Source organism: Muntiacus reevesi, chromosome 18, assembly GCF_963930625.1.
Source record: "Muntiacus reevesi chromosome 18, mMunRee1.1, whole genome shotgun sequence".
NCBI lineage: Eukaryota > Metazoa > Chordata > Mammalia > Artiodactyla > Cervidae > Muntiacus > Muntiacus reevesi.
In genome coordinates, this window is record NC_089266.1 from 33,401,479 (window position 1) to 33,427,086 (window position 25,608).

General features: G+C 55.0%; 1 protein-coding gene across 4 annotated transcripts in view; it reads right to left on the bottom strand.

Annotated features, from left to right (window-relative positions):
* The window catches only part of NTN1 (netrin 1), a 207,439-nt gene that overhangs the window by 5,667 nt on the left and 176,164 nt on the right, over positions 1 to 25,608 (bottom strand). For all 4 annotated transcript variants that reach the window (XM_065908777.1, XM_065908778.1, XM_065908779.1 and 1 more), the window contains one exon: positions 12,102 to 12,176. In XM_065908777.1, coding sequence (XP_065764849.1) covers positions 12,102 to 12,176 — 75 coding nt within the window. The remainder of the gene's footprint in view (positions 1 to 12,101; positions 12,177 to 25,608) is intronic.

Below are 25,608 nucleotides of genomic sequence, written 5' to 3' on the forward strand. Positions count from 1 at the left end.
CCCCGGGAGCCCCAGCTTCCTCTCCTCAGGACTGAGCTGAATGCAGAATGAGCCTCCCCCAGGGTGCAGCTGCCGCCTGTGCGGGACCTCAGACCCCTGGCCCAGTCGCGGTGTCCCGCCCTGCATCCAGGGTGGGCTGAGGTGGCCCAACAAGGATGATGCCGAAGGCACCCCGGAGAAGGTGGCTTTGCTCATCTCCTGGTGTTACGAGCTGAACTGGGTATCGCTCCCTGCCGGTAAATTAACACACTTAAGTCCTAACCCCCAGTAACTCAGAACGCGGCAGTGTTTGGAGATAAGGTCTTTAAGAGGTAGTTAAGAGGAAGTTCGAAAGGTGGGCCCTGACCCAATATGACTGGTGTCCTCAGACGAGGACACAGAGATCAGGACACAGAAACGCACGGAGGGAAGACCACGTGGAGACAGAACAAGACGACCGCCTCCAAGCCAGGGAGAGAGCCTCGGGTAACCACTCCTGACAACCCCTTGAGCCGGCACTTCTAACCTGCAAGACTGGGAGAAAGCAAATTCCTGTTGTTTGAACCCCTCAGGGGTACTTTGTTCTGGCAGGGCCGGCAAACTCATAACCACTGGAATTGAAGATTCAGGATCCGGGGCCTCAGCTCATGGCCAGGTGGGAGGGGAGGGCTGCATGGCCCTCCAGGCCCCCGGGGCCCATCTCTCCGCGGACCTGCAGGGATGAGGCCTGGAGACCCCTGCCCCACCTTCCCTGGTCTGCACCCCCTCTCTCCGGGGCAGCCTGCTTCCCCAGCCTGGAGGGGTACCTGGCGGTGGACACAGCTCGATGGGGATGAAGCGCTGGCCCTCGTCCTCCTCCTACCCCAGCAGCACCCTGGCAGCGGGTGGGAAGGGCTGGGGGCAGGGCAGGGGCGGGTGGTGGTAGATTCATGTGATTATGCTGGACAGAGTCCACATTTCCGCTGCCCTTGGCAACGCCTCCGCATATTACGCAGCCCACCAAGTATGAGCTGCACACGCAGTGCACAGGCCAAGTCCCCGCGGTGCACACACGGCTGAAAGTACTCAAAATACACATTGAAACAGTGACCTCAGGCAGACCAACTCAGCCCCCTCGGGGAGCGTGCGGGGGGCTCAAGACAGCGTGGGGCCGCCGCCACCTCTGACGCCCTGCTGGCTGGGGGCCAGGAACAACCGGCATCCCCTGGGGGCCCATAGCACCACCCAATTGGGTGGGGGCGGGGCCAGGGGCAGCTTCTTGTCCACCCTGGGTGCACAGAAAAAACTAGGCGTTGGAAAAGACCCTGATGCTGGGAAAGATTGAAGGCAGGAGAAGGGGAGTGTAGAAGATGAGATGGTTGGATGGCATTACTGACTCGATGGACATGAGTTTGAGTAAACTGCAGGAGTTGGTGATGGACAGGGAAGCCTGGCGTGCTGCAGTCCATGGGGTCACAAAAAGGACATGACTGAGTGACTGAACTGACTGAGGGGCACGGTCCCCAAGGTTGTGTCCCTTACACTCACATGACGCTCACTCCAGGCTAACTAGCCTCAGCTCCTGGGACGTCTAAGCTCCACGTCCATGTGCCGATGTCCTAAACTGGCCAGAAAAAGGGGCTCCAGGGAGGATCCCCCACCCCTTATTCAGAAAGGAGGCAGGTGAGATGACCCTCAGGAAGGCAGATGGTGAGATCAGGTCGGGGTAATAAGAGGCTTGCCAAGACCCCCCCCCACGCCTAAGAAAGAGGGAGGGTCCTGGCACTGAGCTGAGGGTGGGGGGCAGGACTCTAAAGCACAAACAAGGGAGTGGCTAAAGCAGACTGGCTGGAACAGGAGCCTGCCCCACCTGCCGGTGTCTGCCTGCTCCCAGGCTGGGCCACAGTGCAGGTGGGCTGCATAGGCCCCACAGCTCTGCTCCTGTGCAGTCCAGCAGGCATCAGGTGTAGGGAGGAACCCCCGAGGAGACGCAGGTGAGGCTGGCTCCAGAAGGTCCCCCCACCCACGGAAGCGGGGACCTGCAGGATGGAGCAAGTGCCCACAGGAAAAGCAGGGGAAGAGTGCGGCCCCGAGAGAGTCGAGTCGGCCTCCGGGTCCAAGAGGCCAGGCTACACCTGGTCTTCTGGCCTCCGAATCCCCAGGGCCCCAGAGCTTTGCTGGTGTGGCTGCAGGCAGGCTGGAACAGGGCCCCCTCAGCAACTCCGGGGCTCACGGGAGGGCCTTGCGCACCAGGAGCCATCCCCAGACACCAAGGCAGGGCATAAGTGGGCCAGTCTCCCCTGCTGGCCCGTGAGTCTGCCGCCCGGCTACTGGGCACATGGCTCTCCGTCCCTTGGTAGAGGCCTGCCCCTGGCGCTCAAGGGCGGGCTGTGGCTCTGAGAGGGAGAGCAGGGCAGTGAGCACCAGTCCAGGGAGGCAGGGGTCAGCACTGGGCTGGTCCAAGCCATGGGGCCTCGGGCTAGGAGGCAGGCCAGGGGCCTTGTCCAGGCCCATTCCCGGCTCAGCCCGAGGCCCCCCACATGTCCTTCCAGAGGCGCAGACCTCTGGCTCTCCTTCCCCGGGGCCTCCACCTCCACAGAGTCCCAGCGAGGCCGGCCATGGTGAGCTGAGAAGTGGAGCTCTGGGTCCCACCTCGAGCTCAAGCTCGTATTCCTCCAAAGGGAACCGTGCACCCCAAGGAAGCCCCTGGTTCCTTCAAAGCCTTGCTCCATCCCCAGCTCCCGCCCTGACCCCGGAGACCAAGGATGGATCAGCTCCAGACCCTCCGAGGACCTAGCCCTGCCAGTACCTTGGACTGTCAGTGGTAGGAGGCAGCACTAGGCTGACTGCTGCCCCCCACTCACAGGTTCGGGGGATGTCTGACTGGGGTCAAAGCCCCCAGCCAGGCCAGGTTCTAGGACCCAGCACGGCTGCTGGGTCAGCGACGAGCACACAGTTAGTGCCAGCCCAGCCCAGATGGACGACCTGCTGGGTGGGGTCTGGGGCTGTGGCTCTGGGGCGGGGGGGCGCTTCCTCCTCCTCTCCTCACCAGCTTGGGACACCTCTGCACCGAGGCTTCCTGCCTTCTGGAGGTCTCCTCGATTTATGGGCTGCTCAGATGGGGGTCCCAAGGGGCTTCCCAGCAGCTGTCCCTCCCAAGGAGGCTTGGGTGGTCAGCCCCGGCGTTCCCCACCCCACCGTGCCCTCCTGATGGGCCAGGCCAGCTCGGGACCCATCTGCCTCCAAGACGGCGGCCAGGACGAAGGGGGGAAGGACACCGGCCCCGCAGAAGCCATTAAAAGCACGCGGCCCCATAAATCTCCCGGTATGGAAAGCATGTCAGGAGCTGCAGCTGCTCTCATAAAGCACAGCTCTGACCACATGTTTCCCAGCACCACCACCTCCCCCCACCCCTCCCTGTGAAGGTCAGAAGCAGTCAAGCAGGGCCAGCCTTGTTCTCAGAGATGCTAACCTGCGGCAGGGGCGGGAGAGCAGAAGGGGTGTGGGTGGGGTGTCACAGCAGTCCCCCCAGTTTTCATCCTATCAGGTGGAGGGCTGGAGGTGTGCTGTGGTCAGAAAAACCCCGGGGCTGCCACCTCCTGCCACACCCACCAAGGCCCCACCTCAGACCTGGAATAAAACGGGGACCCCCCAACTTGGGGTTAGGGAAGGTTCCATCCTCCCCGCCCTCAGCAGAAGTAACAGTGCAACCCTCTTTCTCAGACCAACACAGAGGTGGCCTCAGTTTCCCCTGCCAGGTCCTAGTGCTTTTAGGCTCTGTTCTTGGGAAGCGAGAGGGGTGAGGGGACCTGAGATGAGCTGACTGCACGGGGCTCCCTGGAGGAGGGGACATCAGGAGATCTGGGTTCAGAAGACCAGACTCTGGGGATGCTAGGTGCCCTGTTCCCCAGGGAGACGGCCTGGCACCCCCGGCCTACAGGTGAGTCGAGCTCAGGAGACTGGCCACCCTCGTCTGCAAGAGGTTCAGGCAGGACAGTGGACTCGGGCCTGGCCCTACACCCCCAAAGCTGCCCTGCTCCCCATCAGAAGGAACTGTAACAGCCCAGCCCACCCCATCACAGCACAGCCCCAGCTGTCAGAGTGTGATCCTGGAGGACAGCAGAAACCCGCCCCCTGCCCCCCAGGGCCTCACACAGCCTCAGGAGATGCCCCACCACCCACACCTTCCCCCAGGCTGGCTGCAGCAGCCCAACCCACCCATCACACACACAGGGCAACAGTGGGGCGCTCCCTGCCTGCCGTAAGGTCCCCCAGGTCGGTTCCCATCATCACTGGGGCTCCAGCCTCTGGGGGAAGAGGCAGGCTCACATCCTGGCTGCAAATGCCTACCTGCTCCTCAGAGGGGCCCACCTAAGAGCCCCCCACCACCAGTCCTGCCACAGTCACCTCGAGCAAACCCCACTGCACGAAGCAGCGCCCCCATCCCAGGCTGCCCCCTGGCCATGCCCTGGACACTGTGGAGAGCCCTGTCCTGGAGGGTGGGCGTCCAGCAGGGACTTGAGTCCCCTGTCACCCTGTGAACACCACACTCGCTCAGCTCCTAAAAATCAAACCACCCTTGAAGGACGGAACCTGGAACAACACCCAGAGAAAGGACCTTGTTGCCTGAAACAGGGACCAAAGCAAATCCTGACCAGAGCTTTGCCGGGGAGGAGCCCACCCTGGGGGTGACCCTTAGGAGCCTTTGAGAAGCTACTGTTTTTAAGGCCTCAGCTGCCTCCCCGCAGGTAACCCAGGCTGCTCAGAGGGTGTGTACCCCCGGGGCGCACCCCATCCCATCGCAGCCTGGGCTTCACACAAGCAGGTAGAGCAGCAGGTGGGGGTGGACCCGGGAATAGCAATGGTGCTGGGGTCCTTGTGCCAAGGCTCCGACCCCGGGGAAGAGGGGCGTCAAGACTCATGAGATCCATCCCCCCTGGGGAGAGCTGCCCATCCCAGCCCTGCCTGGGGGGCGGGGGGGTGGTGAGGGACATGCTCTGTGAGCCTGGACACGGGTCCCTGGGGAGTGGAGAGAAGTCAAGTGCTGCCTGTCTGCAGGAGAAGCTGGCTGGTGTCCCCAGGCACCTTGGACAGATCTCCACCTTTCCCCACCCCCACCCGACCCTCGGTCTCCTCATCTGTGAAATGGGAGGAGACAACTTTCATTAGGTGCCCTTCCCTACCCACACCTCCTTCCTAAAAACAGGACCTTCAGAGGAAAGGAAGCGCCAGGCCTCGGCACCCACAGCTGTGGGGGCGGCAGAGGTGGGCGCCCATGCTCTGGGCCCTGTCCGTGGGGAGGGGAGTCGCTGTGGCGGGCAGGGCTGTGCCCACTCCCGCCCCCACGGCGCATGGCAGGGGGCCCTGGCCAGTGCAGCACCCTGCGGGCTCAGGGGCTTCTTGTCGAGCTGTCACTGGGGCCTGCTGCCCGCCCAGCCCAACCCAGTGGTCACCCGCATTCTGCGACCTCAGGCTGACTCATGCCGACCCAGCTCCACATCTGGCCTCCATATGGGGCTGGCACTCCAAGGGGGGAGGTCACATCTGGCTGGGGAAATCGGAGGATCCCCAGGGGGCCAGTGACCCGCGCCCCCGGGAAGGGTCAGCGAGCCTCTGAAACTCCATGCCACGTGCTGCTGGCTGGGCTGCGTCCGACTCTCCGAGCGAGGACAGTACTGGGGAGGGTGGAGAGGACTGGTTTCTCCCAGCCATCACCACCAGCTGCCACCCGGACCCGGCCAACCACCCTCGGCGACAGCCCCCAGGGTGCTCCTCTAACATCTGTACCCCCACTCCAAGCCCTGAAGTCACAGTCTGCTGCAGACACGGGAACCTGGCCCCCAGAATAGGGTTGATAACCTGCCCCATGTTCTGCCCTTGAAGGGACTGACCCTGATCAGGAACAGTCACTGACCCCAAGGTCAAGAAGAGGAAGGGCAAGGGGTGTGAAGAGGGGGAGAGGCCATCATTTGCCAAGAGGCCCCGTGTCCCTCACGAGGCCTCCCCATCACCCCGCTCATCTCATCCCTGGCCTGAGTAGAGGCACCCCCTCTAATCTACGCCAGCTCCACGGGCATCTGCAGTCCCTCCACCACCAGCATCGTCTCCACTGCTAGCTCGGTCTCATCCTTCCTCCATCATGGAGCTGCCCGTGACCTCCCTCCGCCATACAGCCAAGCCCACCACTGAGTGGTCATACCCACCCTGCCTCTGCCAGAATCCAGATGGGACATCCTCGCCCATCATCTTGGCTCCATCGTCTCCAACAATCACCCCCCCATGGTGACAATCACCCCAGCACCACAGTGACCACTCCTGCTGTTCCCCCACAGAAATGCCTTTGTGGCTTATCAGGAGTGAGAGAGTCCGGGGTCCCATGGGGGAACCAGCCCTTGACCCTCAAGCGGGGGCAGCACCCATTCTGTTGACAAAGGCTTGGCATCTTGACGTGGGGGTGCAGGCAGGGCACATAAAGGTCTCAGGCCTCAGGGGCCCCAGTCTTGGGCATGCTCCTTATCTTGCTGAGTCTTAGCATCCCATCGGCCGGAAGAAAAGGCCTTCCCCTCCTTCAGTATTTTTGAGGACTCACCCAGGGTGAGAATGAAGACTGTGAGGTGCCCATCCAGGGCCTGCAGAGGAGGAACAGTCACCGGCTTGACAAGGCCTCACCTCTGGGGTTTCTGCCGCCCCAGGAGAGACAAGGTATCAACACTTGGGGAGGAGGGGTCCACTTAGGGCCCCAGGCTCTCCTCTGCCGGGGGCCCATAACACAGCACATGTGTGCTCACACATGCACACACACACAGCCTCACAAACCCAGCTCCTCCCCACAGATGCCAAGAGGACTTCCGCTTCAAGCTGTTATCCTCAGAAATCATCCTTGAGGGATGGCGGGAGGAAGGCGCGAGACCGATCATCTCATGAAAAGCATTCTGATTTTTCCATCCGTTGGTGCCAAAATGTCTTTCAACAAAGGGGGTGACTAATAGACATTTCTGGGAACGAATCATTTTTCCAAGAACTGGCAAAAGTGAGATGATCTCACCTTTCAGAATACGGGCTGTCTGTCCTCTCCCTCCGCCTCTGAATCCCAGGGAAGCAGAGGTGGGTGGCAGCCTGCTGTGTGCCAGTGTGAGTGGGGCTGGCTCTCTGGTGGCCTCTGAGTGGCTTCTGCACGCGGACATGAACCCTCACCAGCCTCCCTGCCTCCCTGGCCTCCGCCCCCGCACCCCCACGTGCCCTCTCCTCCCATCTCCCCAGCCTGCTCCTGTCTCTGTGTTCAGACACTTTGCTCCCTCTGCCTGGGAGCCTTGCCTTGCCCAGTGAGCACTGACTACCTGGGCTGCTTCCTCCAGGAAGCCCTCCCTCCACACCCTCTCTCTGGAGGATGGGCCAGGTCCTGCTTACGCCCACTGCAGGCTAGACCCTGGCCAAGGAGTCTGTGATCTAGACTGGACGGGGAGGGTGGCGTGACAGGGGCAGGCTGGCCTCACTTCCATGTGACTCAGGGAGTAGAAGCTGAGGGGTGTCTTGGCCTGAAGTCATTGTCAAGAGGTGGCCTTTCCCAACAACCCCCACAGTAAATGCCCCAGGGACAGCATCATCTGGCTATCCTGTCTCCACAGACCGAGGTTCTGGAGCCCGGGCTTCTAGGTAAATGAGCCACAGGGCCAGTGACTCCAGAAGGGATGGACAGGCTCTGCCCATGTGGGAGCTGCTGAGCGAATGCAGGCTTCTTGGTGAATGCTCATGGGTGCACACAGGCACATGTGCACACATCTCCACACACATGCACACATCTCCATGCACTCACTGGGAGCGTTCTACACAAAAGAAGGGCCCCTCTCGGCTAGGTTTTCCTGAAAAGTTGACAGGAAATGCTACTACGCTCGAAAGTAATTAAAAAACCCCATTTTTGTGCACAACTGCCCCACCCTGAGCCTGCCCACGAGTGCCTTCTCAGCATTTGCAAGGTGAGCTGATTCCCCTAGAGGGCAACAGAGGACTGAGGTGGTCCTGGGACAGGGGGCCAGCGATGACAGTGGGCGCCATGAACCCCTCCCTGTTCCCTGGAGATGGCACAACAGGGCTGCCCTCCTGCCACACCTGGAAGGACAGCGCATCCCTTCATCGGCCTCCACTGGCCAGACCAGGAAACTGAGGCCCAGCCTGGCCCGAAGTCACACAGCGAATGTGGAGTCTTCCTCAGGTTCTGTGGCCAGTGGCCCTTCCCTACCTACAGATGGGAATGGAACTGCCATCCTTCCAGTCCTGGGGTCTCTCCAGACCAGAAAGGCACGGGGCTTGGCCCTCAGGCCTCTCCAACCCCAATTCCTGCCTGCTTCGTGTGGCACCCACCTCCACCTGCTGGGCCCTCTCTCACCAGGAACACGGGCAGGGCCAGCAAACCCCAGCCAGCCCAGGCCACTGCTCCAGCCCCCTTCCCCACCGCCTCCTGCCCACTGACCACCGCCCAGTCAGCGGAGACCCAGATCCGGGCGTTCTGGCCACACAATGTCAAGAATCTCCCAAGCCGGCCTCAGAGGAGGAAGGGGGCCTGGGACTGCCCTTCACTGACTCCCACCCCACCCACCCTGCTGAGGTTCTAATTAGCAGCTTCTGGAACATCCCTGCGCCCTAGCTGGAAAGCTGCAAAGTGGAGGAAATGCTTCCTAATTGGCTCCCCGCAGGGGTGTCAGTCAGAGATGGGGTGGGGATTATGCAGCCCCCTCCCTGACCCTCCTGGGCCCCCCGCCCCGCTCCAGGCCAGCCAGCTCCCCCTCCTCTTGCTCACCTGGCCCAGGTCTGCGGGTGTGGAAGGGACCCCTCCTCCATGGGCCTGGCAGGGCGCGCGGAGCCCAGAGGGGGACCTGGCCCCCAGCCTCAGAGCAAGGCCTGCAGCTGCAGCCCGGCTGCCCCCGCCCAGCCACCCTGGATACCACTCACTCCGCCCTCCACAAGCCTCTCCCAGTCTGCTCCCTCGCCTGCTGGGGTCTCCCTCCTCAGAAACCCCTGCAACCCCTCTCTGGACACTTCCTTGTCCTGCCTCCTGCCTGAGCCGGGGTGGCCAAGGTGAAGTCTGGGAAGACCTGGGTTCGATCCCTGGATTGGGAAGAGCCCCTGAAGAATGGCTATCTACTCCAGTATTCTGGCCTGGAGAATTCCATGGACTGTATAGTCCATGGGGTCGCAAAGAGTTGGACACGACTTTGTGACTTTCACTTTCTTGGTTTTGGGACAGATGGGGTCCAGGGGATAAACGTGATGAGGGGGCAGGAGGGGGGCTGGGGCTCTGCTGGGCCAGTCAGCCAGCTGGACTGGGGCCCCACCTAAGACACCAGCTTCCCTCGGACAATTCAGGAGGAAGTCAAGGGCGAGGAAGGGAGGACTGACTCAGGGAGCAAAAGGCAAGAGGAGCCCAGAGACTGAGTCCCCGCTCCCCACACACGGCCTTGTTGCCCAGGGTTGGGAGGGTGGCGCACAGCCAAGGCAGGGCTCAGGGAGGGCCCCCCTGGGTCTATAACAAGAGGGAGCCAGGCCCCGTTCTGCAGAGATAGGAGCCTGCCTGCTGCCAAGGTGTGGGCAGGAGAGTCAGAGGGAGCCAAAGTGCCCCTGGAAGTATCAGGGATGGGGGAGGCAGAATTCAATGGAGGAAAAGAAGTCAGAAGAGAACAAAACAAGTCCGAGAGAACCAGGTGGAAAACGGACCCATTGGGTAATTTTAAACAGAAGTCCAATTTTCCCTTTTCTCATTGGAAGAACAGAACAGGGGCGGTGATTAACCCTTCACAGAAAGTCTCCCCAGCATCTGTCTGCTCAAAGGATGCTCCAAACTGAAATCAAACCCACCCTTCCCCCAGGTGGCCGAGCTGCTCCTTCCTCCTGTTCTCTGGGGGGGGAGGGAGATAAGAGGTGGCGGAGTGACAGGCCGGGGGTCTCCCCTGTGACCCTAGCTCTCTGGCCCTGGGCATCCGTACTTGGCCCCCAGCCCTAAGTCTGGGACACCACAGGATCTCGGGCCTTCTTCCCCATGCCCCACCTTGCCGTCCTCAGCAGACGCTGACAGCTCAGGGTTGGGAGCACCGGGTCACCCAAGCGTCACCCCAAACCACCGGGGCCTCTGGTGGCTACTGTCACCCTGGGTCAGAGACAGCACTCCTTTATCCTTAAATCACCCCAAAGTTTGTTTTCAAAATCAAGGTTGGCTTTTCCCATAAAAGTTACTTTGGGATACAAGTATTTAAAGGGGCTTTTTTCAGAAATTTGCTATGGACCCAGGGCCTGGCCACTTCGGAACGGACGCACAAAACCTACCAGCTGCTCCAGTACAATCATGTACTGGGATTCCATGTGGGATGTGTGTGCACCTACCTGTGTGCACACGTGTGCCTGGGTATATGCGCACACACGTGTGTGTGCACAATAAAATGAGGACGTTTTAGAAGTTCTCAGCATTCCTTTGGGCCTCATCTTTCTCTTCCCTTTGCTAAAAGATCCTGACCATTGTCCTCATAAAAGAAGGACACCTTGCATTTGGTTCAAACATCTGCCCCGATGAGATCCCAAAGGCCTGGTGTCCAGGCCAGGTTACCGGAACCCCTGGGGTCTGGGAGGGACGCCATGCAGGTTGTGGACGAGGTCTCAGCACTGGGTCACTGTTCCCTCCCCAGTCCACTTCTTCCTGCCCTGCCACCCGGCTTCCAGGGGACCAGCCAGAGCCACTCTTTACCAGGAGCCCACCAGGCACCTGGCCCCATGCTGAGTGCTTCCATATGACACAGTTGGGCATCACCCCCACATGACAGACAAGGAAACTACAGCTCAGAGACACAACTGGACTCACCCCAGGTCCCTTGCAAGGCACCCGATCAGGGTAGACTAGGAAAGATGGGCAGAAAACACAGGTCGCTGACCCTTCCCCAGAGGCGGCTGGGTGGTGCTAGAAGGGGCAGGGCCGCTGAGGAACAGAGCAGGCAAGACCAGGAACACCCAGCTGGAGTGGGGAGGTGGACAGAGGTGGATGGGCAGAGTGGACTTTCGGGTCCAGGAAGCAGAGACCCAGCCTCAGTCCAAAATAGCCAGGCCCACCGGGTCAGGAGGAGGGCCCCAGAGTGGAAAGACCAGGCCCCTGGGTGGGTGCCCAGGCTGCGGCTACCTCCTGCCAGAGTGTCGAACACCTTGGCCTCCACACTTTGGCCTCCCCATCCCGGGTCTCCCCAGATCCGCCAGCAGACAGCTGGACCATCTCCTCAGGATTTCTGTATGCCTCTCAGCTATTTGCAGACACCTGCCCGGGGGCTGTGAGGTGCCCCCCTTCTCCCGCAGGCCCCCACCCACCCTGAAGTCAGCCTTGATCCTGAGTCCCATGAGGTCTGGCCAGCCCAGGCCTCCAGCCAGCTCACGGACCAGAAACCACAGAGCCGGTGCCCCCCTCCCACGGGCAGAGCTGACAGAAGGTGGCAGAGGAGCGCCTGACAAAGGAGAGGTACAAGGCCCCCACCTCCAGGGTGCTGGGTAGATGCTGCAGGAGAGACTGGTGGCTGGGATACTCTTCCCGGGAAGAGAGCCTGAGGTCTGCAGTGCAGAGTCTGTGCAGACCCCAGCTCTTGACTGAAAAGGCCCTCAGTGATCCCCAAGGCTCTGGTCAAACTTCCGGTGCATCAGAATTACCAGCGAGCAGCTTAAAATACAGATTCGTAGGTCCGTTTTGTGGAGTCAACCCTCAAATCGGCATTTTAAACATACCACGGAGTTCTCTCCCTTTCTCTGATGCCTGGAGGGCTTCTCTTTGAGTTACAGAGCCTCAGGCTGAATGCCCATGAGTACGGATGAGGGCACAGAAGACCAGAGAGGTAAAGCGACTGATTTGCAGCCACACAGCCCCTCAGGGGCAGAGTGAAGCCCAGGAGCCCCCAGTGGCCAGGATGCAGGGCCAGGGGGAGAAAGCAGTCCCCACACCTGTGGCCACACACACCCCCTGCCTCTATGGAGGAAGAGCTGGGAAGTTCCCAGGCACAAGATCCATCCCCCTTGGCTCCCGGCTGGTCACAGGGACTCTGGGACCAACACCCACACGGGGCCCCCTTCACCCCACTGGTCACACAGTGCCCTCCCCCTCCCCCGACAAGGGGACTCTCGCTCACCATAGTCCTTCTTGCAGTATTTTTTCATGTTAATCTTCAGCTTCCCTTTGGAGGCCTTGCAGTAGGAATCACAGTCTGCAGGAGACGGGAGAGCACAGACAAAACTTAATTAGGCGAAGAATAGGCTGGCGGTCGGGGTGGGCGGCCGCCTCCCTAAATCCCCAGAGGCCGCTGATACCCACCGGCCGGGCAGCCCGGGCGGCCGTTCAGGGCGGGTCTGGCCCCCTCCAGTGGTGCTGGGACAAAGAGGTCCCCGCCTGACCCACCCCCGCTGGCCCCCCTGGCCTCTGCACGGGAACTCTGCGGGCTCCTGCACTGTGCCACCCAGGGCTTCGGAGCGCCACGCAAATTCCCCCGTTCTTCAGATGCACCCGGAGCCTGATTAAAGCCGATAGAGGCCTCATTGTCGCCCCGAGCCCTGGGTCTGTGTCAGGCGCTAGCTTCCATGGCGAGCAGCCTCTGGCTGGGGTCAGGCCCCAACAATAGAGGTCACGGAGAAAATTAGCAGCCCATGAAGCAGGAGAAAACCCTTTTGGTGTCCACGCTACTGGAGTGTGCAAATAAAATGCCCCACGAAGAAGAGTTCAGTTCTAATGAGCCCCACCACTGCTGAGAGGCAGGGCTGCTGGGCCTGTGTCTGCAGGGTATCACTTCAGGGGCATCCCAGCGTCAGCCAGGCAGGATGTGGGGGTGCCGCAGGGCCTGCTTCCCCTGGGGGTGGCCTGTGTCGGCCCAGCAGAGGCAGACTTCCAACACCAGCCCCACCAGGCCCTCTCCCCACCAGCTCTTCAGTTGAAAGTGAAAGTCAAAGTTGCTCAGTCATGTCTGACTCTGCAACCCCATGGACTATACAGTCCAGGGAATTCTACAGGCCAGAATACTGGAGCGGGTAGCCGATCCCTTTTCTAGGGGATCTTCCCGACCCAGGAATTGAACTGGGGCCTCCTGCACTGCAGGCGAATTCTTTACCAGATAAGGTGATACAGTTCCTCTGCCTGATCTGTGTTCACACATCAGCTGTTGGCATGATGGCCAGCCTACCATGGAGTCCCAATACATCACTCCAGCCCCCCCTGCACAACCACTCAACACGCTGGCTCTCACTGGATTCTCACAACCCTTCTTTGAGCTGTGGGGGTTATTCCCATTCTACAGATTAGATATCAGAGACCACCTGCCAGTGCATCCCAGACAGCTAGCAAGTCAAGGCTGGGCCTTGAACTTGGGTCTGAGATGGAAGGTCACTGTACTCGCTGGAATTGGGCTGGGTGTGTGTCCTGGCGAGGGGACTAGAAAGATGAAGGGGAAACACACACGACTACTCCAGAAGCAGGTGCCAGCCCCTCATACTCTAAAGGGGAAAACCCAGGCCAGGGTGGAATAAGGAGTGATTTGTGTGGGAGCACAGGACAACAAGGCCAGGCCTCCTGGGGCCCCTGTCACCCCAAACCATCACTTAGATCTGCAGGAATATTCAGAGAGCACCCCAGAGTCAGCCTTTGGTCCCGTGGGAGATGGCTGCCTCCTTCAGGGTCCTGATTAAAGTTGAAAGAGCTCTATCCTGTTGCCCTGGGAGCCATGGGCCTGGCAGCTCCCTCCTGCCATTAGGGCACCCTATTAGGAACCAGTCTCAGGAAATGAGAAAAACAGCTCCTCTTCCTGCTCCCCAGGGTGCGAGTCCTTGGACCACGCCCTGTCCATCAGCATGCCCTGCCCGGGGGCCCCAGAGTCCACAGTGTCAGCCCCTCCTGCCACCTGATGGCTGGGTGGCTACTGGAGTCAGGACCTCTCAGAAGGTGGGGTGTGGCGCATCCTGAGAGGCCTGCAGTCCTCCGGGGACGTTGAGACGCAAGGTGACAGTGACCGAAACCCACAGTCAGCGCCACTGACACCCCCTCCCCCACCCCGTGGCACCGTACCTCACCGCTGGGAAAAGCCACTCTCGGCCATGTCTCCACCAACTCAGGGGCAGGTGATGCTCACGGCAAAGTCACTGCTGGGGCTGAACCCAGGTCATGCACAAGTAGCTTGTGTTTCCAGCGAGCTGGCTGGAATCCCCGCCTGTTTGCTCCCCTCGGGAAAGAACTGAACTGCCAGCAGTGCTGATGAAGTCACTGCATGGATGGCCTTGAACCCACTCATCGCTTTTTCATTATTATTTTTTTGGCCCACATCGTCAGTACTTGCATTCTGGTCAACCACCTGCCATGCCTCCTCTGTAGGGTGGAATCTCAGCAGCCCCCAGACCCCCACCTCCCATCATGGCCCTGGAGGCAGTCTCTGACAGCACACCAGCTCCTCCGAGCCTCTGGGCAGTCCCTCGAGGGAGGGACCATGACTCTCATTCCACAGGCAAGACAGCTGAGTTCAGCAAGGCACCATGGTGCTGATTCCAAGTGCACCCTGCACTGCAGGCAGGAGGGCAGGTGGCCCCTGGGACGACCTGGCCGGGCACCTCCAGCTTCCCCTCCTCCCTTCGCTCCCTCCTGGCAGCATCTACAGCCCTTCTCATCAAAGCCAAGTATCCACCTGGGCCAGAGGTTGTCCTCGAAGTGTGTGGCATCCATTACTGCCTGACTAGATCCAGCTCTGGACCCCATGAGACCAATCACAGCCACCCTCGTGAACATCAAAAGTCTGTCACCCAATAGCCACAGCCACCCACGGGCACTAACCAGGCTTGCGGCACTGCTCTCAGCCCTGCCTGGGATTCTAACAGCCTGGTTCCCTACCTGGCTACACAGTGGAATGGCCCAGACGCTTTGGGAAAACACTGATGCCTGGGTTCCCCCCAAGACATTCTGATTTCACTGACTTAAAGGATAACCTGCGTGTCCAGATTTTTAAAGTTCCCCAGGTAAGACCAATGTGAAGTCAGGGTTAGAACCACGGTCTGAACCGTCTGTAGCTGTGGGAGGTGGGACAGGGCCTCTGCACTCCAGACTTGTGAGGAGGACCTAGGCTGAAGAGGAAAGGCTCAGAGGAGTGACTGCTGACTCAAACCAGAGTCAGAGGACCACATCGAGCCACTATGCCCTTATAGGAAATGGTGCCAGCCTCAACATGTGCAGATTTATAGCTTTATCAGGTTTGCTGTTGTTTATTTTTTGTGGATCATATGTCTTTCCTTTCTGTCAGCCAGAAATTCTAATCAGGTCAGTGTGCTTGTCGTTGTCAAAGTACCCTTGTTACTGTTGTTTAGTTCCTAAGTCGTGTCTCATCCTTTTGTGACCCCCATGGACTACAGCCTGCCAGGCCCCTCTGTCCGTGGGATTTTCCAGCCAAGAATACTGGTGTAGGTTGCCATCTCCTTCTCCACGGGATCTTTCCGACTCAGGGATCGAACCCACGTCTCCTGCATTGGCGGGTGAGTTCTTTGCCACTTAGCCACCAGGGAAGCCCCCACATGTCCGCTACTCCCTACAGATTTGCTGATTCTGATTTGGCTGTGAGCTAGGAAAGCAGAAAGACCAAGCTTGTTAGAACTGTATGCAAAGCATGGGTCAATAGGCCTGGAGTGAGAGATGGAACTGCTGTCCTCTGGGTACGGTGAACAACCTTCAGAGCACTGACATCGCAGCAGCTCTCTGGCTGCGTGCAGACTGTCTGGGTGTGTGCCAGAGAACTGAGGTCAGTCGACAAAAGGTCCTCAGATAAGGGAAGTGTTCCTGCATTTTCTTCTTTTATCAAATACACACAAACTACAGAGACTGCCTCAAGATGGACCAGACGTAGCTTTGAAATGCATCTTTGACTCCTTCAAAATGGCATCTACTTGGCAGTTACCCACGTTTCCTCTCCTTGTTTTGTTCCAAAATAGCTATAAAGACAATGAAAAAAATGAAAATTCACACTAATGCCAAGAACTAAACTGACAGATGACCCAACACTGGAATCTGGGAGCAATCTCTATTAATTAAAGACAGATGGTGGTAGAACAAGGAAAACCTGTCCAGGTTTTACCTCAAGACATAGCTCTTTGTCTGATGAACAGAAAAATCCTGAAAAATAGGGAAGATGACAAGGAGCCAACAACCAGGAAACAAATGGGCAGGAAGTGGGTGGGGGGGCCATGGAGGTGCCCCTGTCCAGAGAGAGCTTAAGGAAGAGGAGGGACAGACAGGAAGGACAATGTTTGCAGTGCGGACGTGACCTCGTGTTTTTACCTAAATCACTGATGCAGGGAATGAGAAAGGCTGGCAGTGGAGACAGAAGATCACCACCTCCACAGAGCAGAAGCAAATTGAGAGAAAAGGCTGTAGGGACTAGGAACTGAAGAAGGAGCTGGAGGCATTCCCCTGCCATCCAGCTTGGGGCTGGAATGGGAATCTGGCGGTCACACCAGGCCAGGGATCTGCAAAAGTTTTTTGCGAAGTGCCAAACAGTAAATATTTTTGGCTTTGTGGGCCATACGGTCTCTGTCACAACTATGCGAACTGTCGCCATAGCTCAAAAACAGCCATAGGCGACGTGTAATTGAATGGGTGTGTCAGACTTCAGTTCAGTTCAGTCGCTCAGTAGTGTCCAACTCTTTGCGACCCCATGAATCGTAGCATGCCAGGCCTCCCTGTCCATCACCAACTCCTGGAGTCTACCCAAACCCATGCCCATCAAGTCGGTGATGCCATCCAGCCATCTCATCCTCTGTCATCCCCTCCTCCTCCTGCCCCCAATCCCTCCAAGCATCAGGGTCTTTTCCAATGAGTCAGCTCTTCACATGAAGAGGCCAAAGTACTGGAGGTTCAGTTTCAGCATCAGTCCTTCCAATGAACACCCAGGACTGATCTCCTTTACGATGGACTGGTTGGATCTCCTTGCAGTCCAAGGGACTTTCAAGAGTCTTCGCCAACACCACAGTTCAAAAGCATCAATTTTTTGGTGCTCAGCTTTCTTCACAGTCCAACTCTCACATCCATACATGACCACTGGAAAAACCATAGCCTTGACCAGACGGACCTTTGTTGGCAAAGTAATGTCTCTGCTTTTTAATAGGCTATCTAGGTTGGTCATAACTTTCCTTCCAAGGAGTAAGCATCTTTTAATTTCATGGCTGCAGTTACCATCTGCAGTGATTTTGGAGCCCCAAAAAATAAAGTCTGACACTGTTTCCACTGTCTCCCCATCTGTTTCCCATGAGGTGATGGGACCAGATGCCATGATCTTAGTTTTCTGAATGTTGAGCTTTAAGCCAACTTTTTCACTCTCCTCTTTCACTTTCATCAAGAGGCTTTTTCGTTCCTCTTCACTTTCTGCCATAAGAATGGTGTCATATGCATATCTGAAGTTATTGATATTTCTCCCAGCAATCTTGATTCCAGCTTGTGCTTCATCCAACCCAGCATTTCCCATGATGTCTATGTATAAAGTTAAATAAACAGGGTGACAATATACAGCCTTGATGTATTCCTTTTCCTATTTGGAACCAGTCTGTTGTTCCATGTCCAGTTCTAACTGTTGCTTCCCGACCTGCATACAGGTTTCTCAAGAGGCAGGTCAGGTGGTCTGGTATTCCCATCTCTTTCAGAATTTTCCACAGCTTATTGTGATCCACACAGTCGAAGGCTTTGGCATAGTCAATAAAGCAGAAATAGATGTTTTTCTGGAACTCTCTTGCTTTTTCGATGATCCAGCAGATATTGGCAATTTGATCTCTGGTTCCTCTGCCTTTTCTAAAACCAGCTTAAACATCTGGAAGTTCACGGTTCAAGTATTGCTGAAGCCTGGCTTGGAGAATTTTGAGCATTACTTTACTAGCGTGTGAGATGAGTGTAATTGTGTGGTAGTTTGAGCATTCTTTGGGATTGCCTTTCTTAGGGATTGGAATGACCTTTTCCAGTCCTGTGGCCACTGCTGAGTTTTCCAAATTTGCTGGCATGTTGAGTACAGCACTTTCACAGCATAATCTTTCAGGATTTGAAATAGCTCAACTGGAATTCCATCACATTCACTAGCTTTGTTCATAGTAATGCTTTCTAAGGCCCACTTGACTTCACATTCCAGGATGTCTGGCTCTAGGTCAGTGATCACACCATTGTGATTATCTGGGTCATGAGATATTCTAAAAAACACAGCCTCTATGAAGTAGAAAGAAAAAAGATATGAGGGAAGGCGAGGTCACACTGAAAAGGCCACATGATGATACAAAAAGGGTGACACGTGAGAAAAAGGAGAGCTAGAAAAACCCACACCCAAAAGCCCAGGAGCACAATGAAAATCAACTTTGGAAGCAATCAAGAGAAATAACACTGTAGGAAATGGATTCAGAAACATGGAGTGAATTGTGGAGAGATTCTCACAAAAAGAATAAAGACGTGGAAACTGTGAAAGAGAAAATAATAGGGACAGAAGAGGGAAAGTGGACAGATGGCAAATGCCTGGGAGAAAACTGCAGCAGAAACCAAATAGAACAGAAATGAGAACCAAAGAGAGTGAACCAAAATGAGAACTCCTGAGCTTGGAGGCCAACCTACATATGAAGGAAAGGATGAACTTAATTTCTGGAAAAAAAGAGACAAACACATCCACATACATCTTTGCAAAACATACCGAAATACTGGTAAAGAAAAAAAAAATATATATATATATATATACAGATTTAACATCAACAAAAAGCTCCAGATGACCATGGAACAATGTCTATAGGTTGAGAGGAGGGAAAACTTTGAGGCCCAAGACTTTTATACCTAGCTATACTCTCCTCTATGTGTGCAGGCCATAATAAACCAAAGACATTCTCTAGTATGCAATATTCTAACCATGTATCCTTTTTGAGAGGAATATTTGGGAATGTTTTTCAACCAACTATGAAATGGATCAAAAATAAGAATTTAAGAGGGGAAAGTCACAGAATAAACACACTGGTGATATGCAAAGAAACCAGCAAATAGAGAGGGTTCCAATATGGTTCTAAAAGTGAAGGCAAAGGTTAGAATAATTTTAAAATGTTTGAAAGGGAGCATCAGACAATGTATAGGTATATATAAATAACTATAAAATCTAGTCTGCAACTTTTGATCATATTAACAAAAACTAAGAATGAGGTGGGTAATACAACTCTTTGTCTTCAGTAAGTAGAACACCAAAGATGCTATTGCATGCTTGACCCTGATAAATAAGAGCTATGAGATCAAGCAGTGCTTTTGAAAACCCCCAAAATAACCACAAAACACTAGAGAAGAGAAGAAATGGGTATAAGTAATAAGACAGGAGAAAACACAAACTGGAAAATATAAAAGTCAACTGTGATAAATTCAGATCACAGAAGAGCCACTACAATGACTGTAAACAGATTCAACACCCCTACTGAAAAACTAATTTTGAAACATTAAATGATTGTTGAAGAGAGACTTGAACAAAATTAAAGCAATTCTTTAAAAGCTTACAACTTTTAAAGAAGTTGTAAGTTTGTCACTAGGTGACAAAGAAGTTCAAAAGTAATAGAAAGTTTTTGTTTTTAATTACGTCTTATTGAAATATGTAAAACCTCGAGAAATACAAAAAAGAACAGACAGAAATACATAACTAGTAAAAGAATGCTAAATTAATTCCAAGGAGCTGAAACTGCACAGGCCACATTTCCTGACCACAATGTAATAAATATTATTATTAAACAAAAAAGGATGAAAATAAATGAAGTGCTTTCAATTCTAGAAGTTAGAATATAAGGACAATAAAACCCAAAGAAGGCATGGGGAAATAATTAGTAACAGGAGTAGAAATTAATACAGTAGGATACTGAGAAAGCTTCAAAGTTATAAATATACCCAAGAATTGAACCTCAGTTAAGCCTCCAAACCAACAAATACATACATACACACACACACACACACACAGACAAAACACTGTTATGTCTAACAATGAATAAAAGAGAAAATAGACTCATTAGGAAGTAATGAGAAAGGGGTATAACCACAACCTACAGAAGATTTTATAAATTACAAGGCTATCGTATACAGCTTTGGGCTGAAATCTTGGCCATCTGAATGAAACGCATTCCTTGTTAGGGAAACATAAGGGACCAAAGTGAACTAAAGAAGCGGTACCCAATCTGAATAGATAAAGAATCTTAAGAAATCTCTGGATCCAGATGGTTTCAGAGGCTGACTCCAAGCAAACATTTAAAGGATGTTTCACGCTCTTTGGTTAGAAAACAGAAAAAGAGAGAACACTAATAAGATGAACCACATAAAAGTGCCTAAAAATCGATCATTCTTCAACTTTAAAAGAAAAAAGCAGTTTCGTATGGTTTGATCTTAAATAAGCACTGCGTGAGCTTAGACGCACACAGAACCTGCAGACCCGTTGGTCGGCCTCACTGATTAATCAGGTCTGATATTTTATGCCCCGAAGGCCCCCATTCTCTCTGGACCCAAGGCCCCGCCCCCTGCTCTGCACAGGAGGAAGAAGTAAGCAGGAAGCTGCCCCCCACCCTCCGAGGGATCCTGCAGGGCTAGAATCAAGGGTGTGCAGGGAATACTGGAAGGTCTGCCAGGGCCCCTGCACCAGGGTCACCCTTCACCCCACCCTCCTCCCCAAGCAGAGGGGAGCTGCCAGGGAGGAGAGCTGGCACCGCCCATCTCCCCACCCGGACGTGCTCTGTCCCAGGGAGAGTGCAGAGACCCAGGGCCGCCATCTGTGGCTCGCAGCAGGCCCATCCTGGCTGGCTGGCATCCTGGCTCCTCCTGAGAGCAGCCAACCCTCCCTTTATTCCCCCCACCTGCTCCCCTGACTGACCGGCAGCCAAGAGCGGAGCAGGGAGCCCCCGCCCCCCAACACAGGCCCCATCCCAGTGGCTGGTCCCCTCCCTCCTCTTCCTCCACCTTGGGTAGCTCGCCCTCTGCCCTGCCTCCTGTGCCCCAGGTGCCAAAAGTCCCGCTGGGCAGGGCTGCTCGCCGGATCGAGGCTCAACTCTGAGCATATGGCAGGCGGCACCCGGCATCCCACCGTCGGAGCCAGGGGCGCTGCAGCTGGTACTGCCCCTGGAGCAGGGCGGGGAGCTGGCCAGGTTCTCACTCCTGGCAGCACCCCGGTTCCCCTGCTTCTGGGCTGTCGGCTCGGGAAGGTGGGTGGTGGGAGCAAAAAGCGAGAGACATCCAGCCACTGGGGTCTATCCCAGGCAGAGGCCTGGAGGCGGGGGCAGTTTTAGATTCTGCTGGCTGGGTGCTGGGGAGGGGCTCCTGGAACCCCCCACCCCAACCCGCGACCCTGCTGGGGATAGAGCTGAAGGGGGCGGGGCCACTCTGCCCACCAACAGGTGACAGAAGACAGGTGAGGCCAGTCTGCCCAGAGAGAGTCTTGGCTCTGACTGACCTGGATCCACAAAGCCACCTGGAACTCTGCAGACCAGAGAGACCGGCTGTCTGAGTGTGTCACTTTCCCACGCAGAGGGTATCTGTAGGTTTCATAACGACTGTGTCAAGGCTGGAGGAGGCACTCCCCTCCAAGCCAGCCTTCACCCTCTGGGTCCTAGGCTGCAGGTGACTGACCCACTCCCCTGGGGAGACCACCTTCTGAGCACCCCCACCACAAGCACTTTGCCCGGGAGACAGCCGGAGCCCACAGGCAGCTCCCAAGCACCCACAGGTCTCTCCCGGCCTATACTGGTCTCGTACCCCCCCTCCATCACCTCCCAGCCCTGCCTGTCTCCACAGCATGACGTCCATTGAACTCTGGGGCAGAAAGGCCAAGGTCACCCCAAATGAGGCAGTCCCAAGTAACGGACTGGCATGAGGTGCCTTGTAAAGCTTTGGGGAGAAAGCCAAAACTATTTGCAACATAGAGAGCAAAGCGTGGGTGTCTTTAATATATAAAGAACTCTTCTGAATCAATAAGAAAAGACAAGCACCTTCACACTCCAAGGAGAGGAACAGGCAATTCACAAAAGAGGGGAGAAAGCAGAAAAGGAGATGTTAATAACGCTCATCCTCAAATAATCAAAGAAACACAACTTTAATCAACAGAAATGTAAGGCCTTTGCCTAGGGAAGTGTCAAAGCAAACACACAGATTGAGATAATGTGGTTGGGGTGCAAATCAGTACTGACTTCCCTGAGTGTAACTGCCATAGAAAGTCAAAACCCTGGAGAGCATACACCCTTGATTGCAGCAGCCCCATATCTAAGAACGTATCATTCCTTCATCCACTTCAAAGTCTGGCTAAGAGACTTCCACATGGCTGGCTCTGGGAGGTGCTAGGTGTGGCTCATGGAATGGTCAGGGTGGCCTTAACAGCGGGAGAGAACATGTCAATGACATGAGTGTAACCACAGTCAGAAGTGTGACGCTCACAAAATGAAGACAATGCCCAGCGTGCATGCCTTAGCAAAGGATGGAGTTAGGGGTGCAGGTGGAGACCACGCTGGATGTGAAGCCACTGCGAGAAGTCACATCTAGGAGGACGAGGGAGGAGCTCTGTGATGCAGCCAGGCCAGGAAAGGGCTGGGCAGGCCTGAAGAACCAACAGAAGATGGGTCTGAAGCTTGGGGTGGGGGTGGGGGGGTGGCGCTGGGCAGCCCGAGATGAAACTGCACGGTTCATGGGGGTCCCTAGGTTCTTCTCAACCATGGCAGGGGTTTGAATTCTATTCTAGAAGAAGAATACACTGTGCACCAAAATGCAGGGCGGAGGGATCGTGGCTGGTTTCTGTATATTCCTGCTTCATCTTATCTGTATGTTTATCTTTACCATAATGAATACACCATTTTGGTATTAGAAGAAAAACACTAAACCGAATTCTGAGGTGAGTCTCTTCTTCAGTGAGGATGGGGACTGACTGGGAGGAATCCCATAATGACATTACAATTCCTATTCAGCAAGGTGCTATTTCTATTCCTTTTTTAAAATGCTCTTTATTTATTTTTGGCTGTGCTGGGTCTTTGCTGCTGGATGCAGACTTCCTCTAGTGGCAGCGAGCAGGGGCCACTCTAACATTCAGGCTTCTCATTGCAGTAACTTCTCTTGTTTCACAGTAGGGGCTCTGGGGCGTGCAGACTTCAGGAGTTGCGGTACATGGGCTTAGTTACCCTGCAGCATGTGTAATCTTCCCAGATCAGGGATCATACCCGTGTTCCCTGGCACTGGCAAGTGGACCCTTAACCAATGGAACACCAGGGAAGTCCTTAACTTTTTAAATTAAAAAAAAAATGTATTTTTGGCCACGCCACTTGGCATATGGGATCTTAGCTCTCTGACCAGGGACTGAATCCTTGGCCTCAGCACTTCAAGTGCCACAGGGTTTCTACTGCTGGGTGGGGGTGTATGTCTGTCTGCTCTTTCCCTCACGAGGACTGAGTGGTGGCTGGGACAGAGGGTCAGGGAAAGCTCCCTGAGAAGGTAACGTGGCACTGAGACCCAGACAGTGTGAGGGAGGCAGGGACAACAAGGTCTGGGGAAGACGGTTTCCAGCAGGAAGGACAGTTTGTGCAAAGGCCCTGAGGCAGGATCGAGCCTGGCTGAGTCCAGGTCTGAATGAAAGCCAGGAAGTTTCACACAGAGTGAGCGAGGGGAGGAGCAGAGAAGAAAAGTCATGCCGGCTGGATGGGCAGGGCAGGGCTGGATAAGGTTTGGATTCTGTGTAAATATAATGCAAAGCCACCGGAGGGTTCCAGCCTTCCTCTTGGGCCCTCAAGCACAGCAGGGTGCCCTCTATGCTCTCAGCACTCATGACGTGGTCTAGAATTATCTGTCTGCCTCCTCACCCAGCAGGGAATTGGAATCTTGGTTCCCAGCACCTGGTTCGGGGAGGTCACCACTGAACTCCCATGGAACACATGGGAACTGTAAACTCTGGGTCCCCCCTAAATCCCGTGTCCACATAGTGCAAAACAAGGTGAATGCACTGTAAAGCAACTTTCTTCCAATTAAAAAAAATTTTTTTTTCAAGCTGAATGCAGTTGCCCCTGTGAGATACCAAGACTGCTCAGACAAACTTCCAAATCAGGCTCCCCAAACAAAAGACAAGCATCCTTCTCGAGTATTCTGGTGACACCCATGAGAAAGCCTGGGCATTCAGGCATCTTTTAAATCTGCTAAGCTCTTTGACAACAAAGAGGGCATGATTTGGGCTGGCGAGGGCTTGAGTGACTCCAGAAATCGGGGTGGGGCGGGGGGGTCCTGATGCCTCTGCCAGGAGGCGCAGCTGATACCGGAAGCAGCACTCTGAGCTCTGGATGTGTGGGCTTTGCCCATTCTCTTTGGGAGGTAGAGTGTCCGTAGGACAGACTGCCTCGGCCTGCACCCCAGGATACAACCTGGTGCACGGGTAGGAAGGGCCTATCTCAGAATGTGTATGTATGTATGGGTGTGTGCTCAGTCATGTCCAACTCGTTGCGACCCCACAGACTGCAACCCACCAGGCTCCTCTGTCCAGGCAAGAATACTGGAGTGGGTTGCAGTTTCCTCCTCCAGGGGATCTTCCCAACCCAGGGACTGAACCCACAGCTCCAGAGACTCCTGCATTGGCAGGCAGGTTCTTTACCACTGAACCACCTGGGAAGCCCTATCTCAAAATACAGATGGGAAAACAGATGGGGATCAGGGTCACGGGATGGAGGAGCAGTCAGCAGGTAGGCTACGGAGGAACTCCAAACATTGGCTTCTCAACTCTTAAGCTGTGTGTCCTTGGGCTTGTGACTGCACATCTCTGAACCTCAGAGTCCTCATTTATTTTTTATTATCCTCCCGTATTTTTTGTTGTTGGAGTATAGTTCATTTACAATGTTGTGCTAGTTTCAAGTGTATAGCAAAGTGAATCAGCTATACATATACCCACTCTTTTTTGGATTCCTTCCACATATACCTTATTTATTAAATAGGGTAAGAGCATATAATCCTTTGAGGTGCTAACAAGACTGAAGCCTAACAAACTCTTTAAAATGTTATCTGTTATTATTTTTGCTATAATTCAGAAGCCACAAGAAAACCAATCTTATATTCTTGGCACATCCTATTAAAAAAAAATTTTTTTTTTAAATTTCTCACTCTATGTGTCACAGGTACTGACCGATATTTGGCTGCCCCCAAAAGCAAACCCATCTTGAGAGGATCTGGTCTCCCACCCCCAGGACTTGTCACAGTGTAGTCTCCCACTTTTTCAACATGGTTTGTTTATTGTCTGCCTCCCTCCCTGAAGGCAGGGGCCACTGCCCCATCCACCGCCCTCCCCAGGGCCTGGGACACTTACAAGCTCTCAATAAATATTTGTTGAATAAGAAGGGGACTCAGCCGCCCCCACCATGTGGCAAAGTGACCCTCGGGCCCAGCAGTCCCCACACAGCCCCAGGCCAAGGGCAAAGACCCCAGGCCTGCCGGGGAAGAAGCCGCCCAGAGGACAGAGTCTGTGTAAACAGCAGGAGAGCAAAGGCCTGAAGCAGGATTCTGAAGGGCGGAGAAAGACAATTCTGGAAAACGCTGTGAAACACAAAAAGCCGCAGCTTGGCGAGAGCAGCTCCTCGCCTGGGCAGGACAGCGGGAGCCGGCAAGCCTTCCCTCTCCAGGGACTTTGGAAGGGC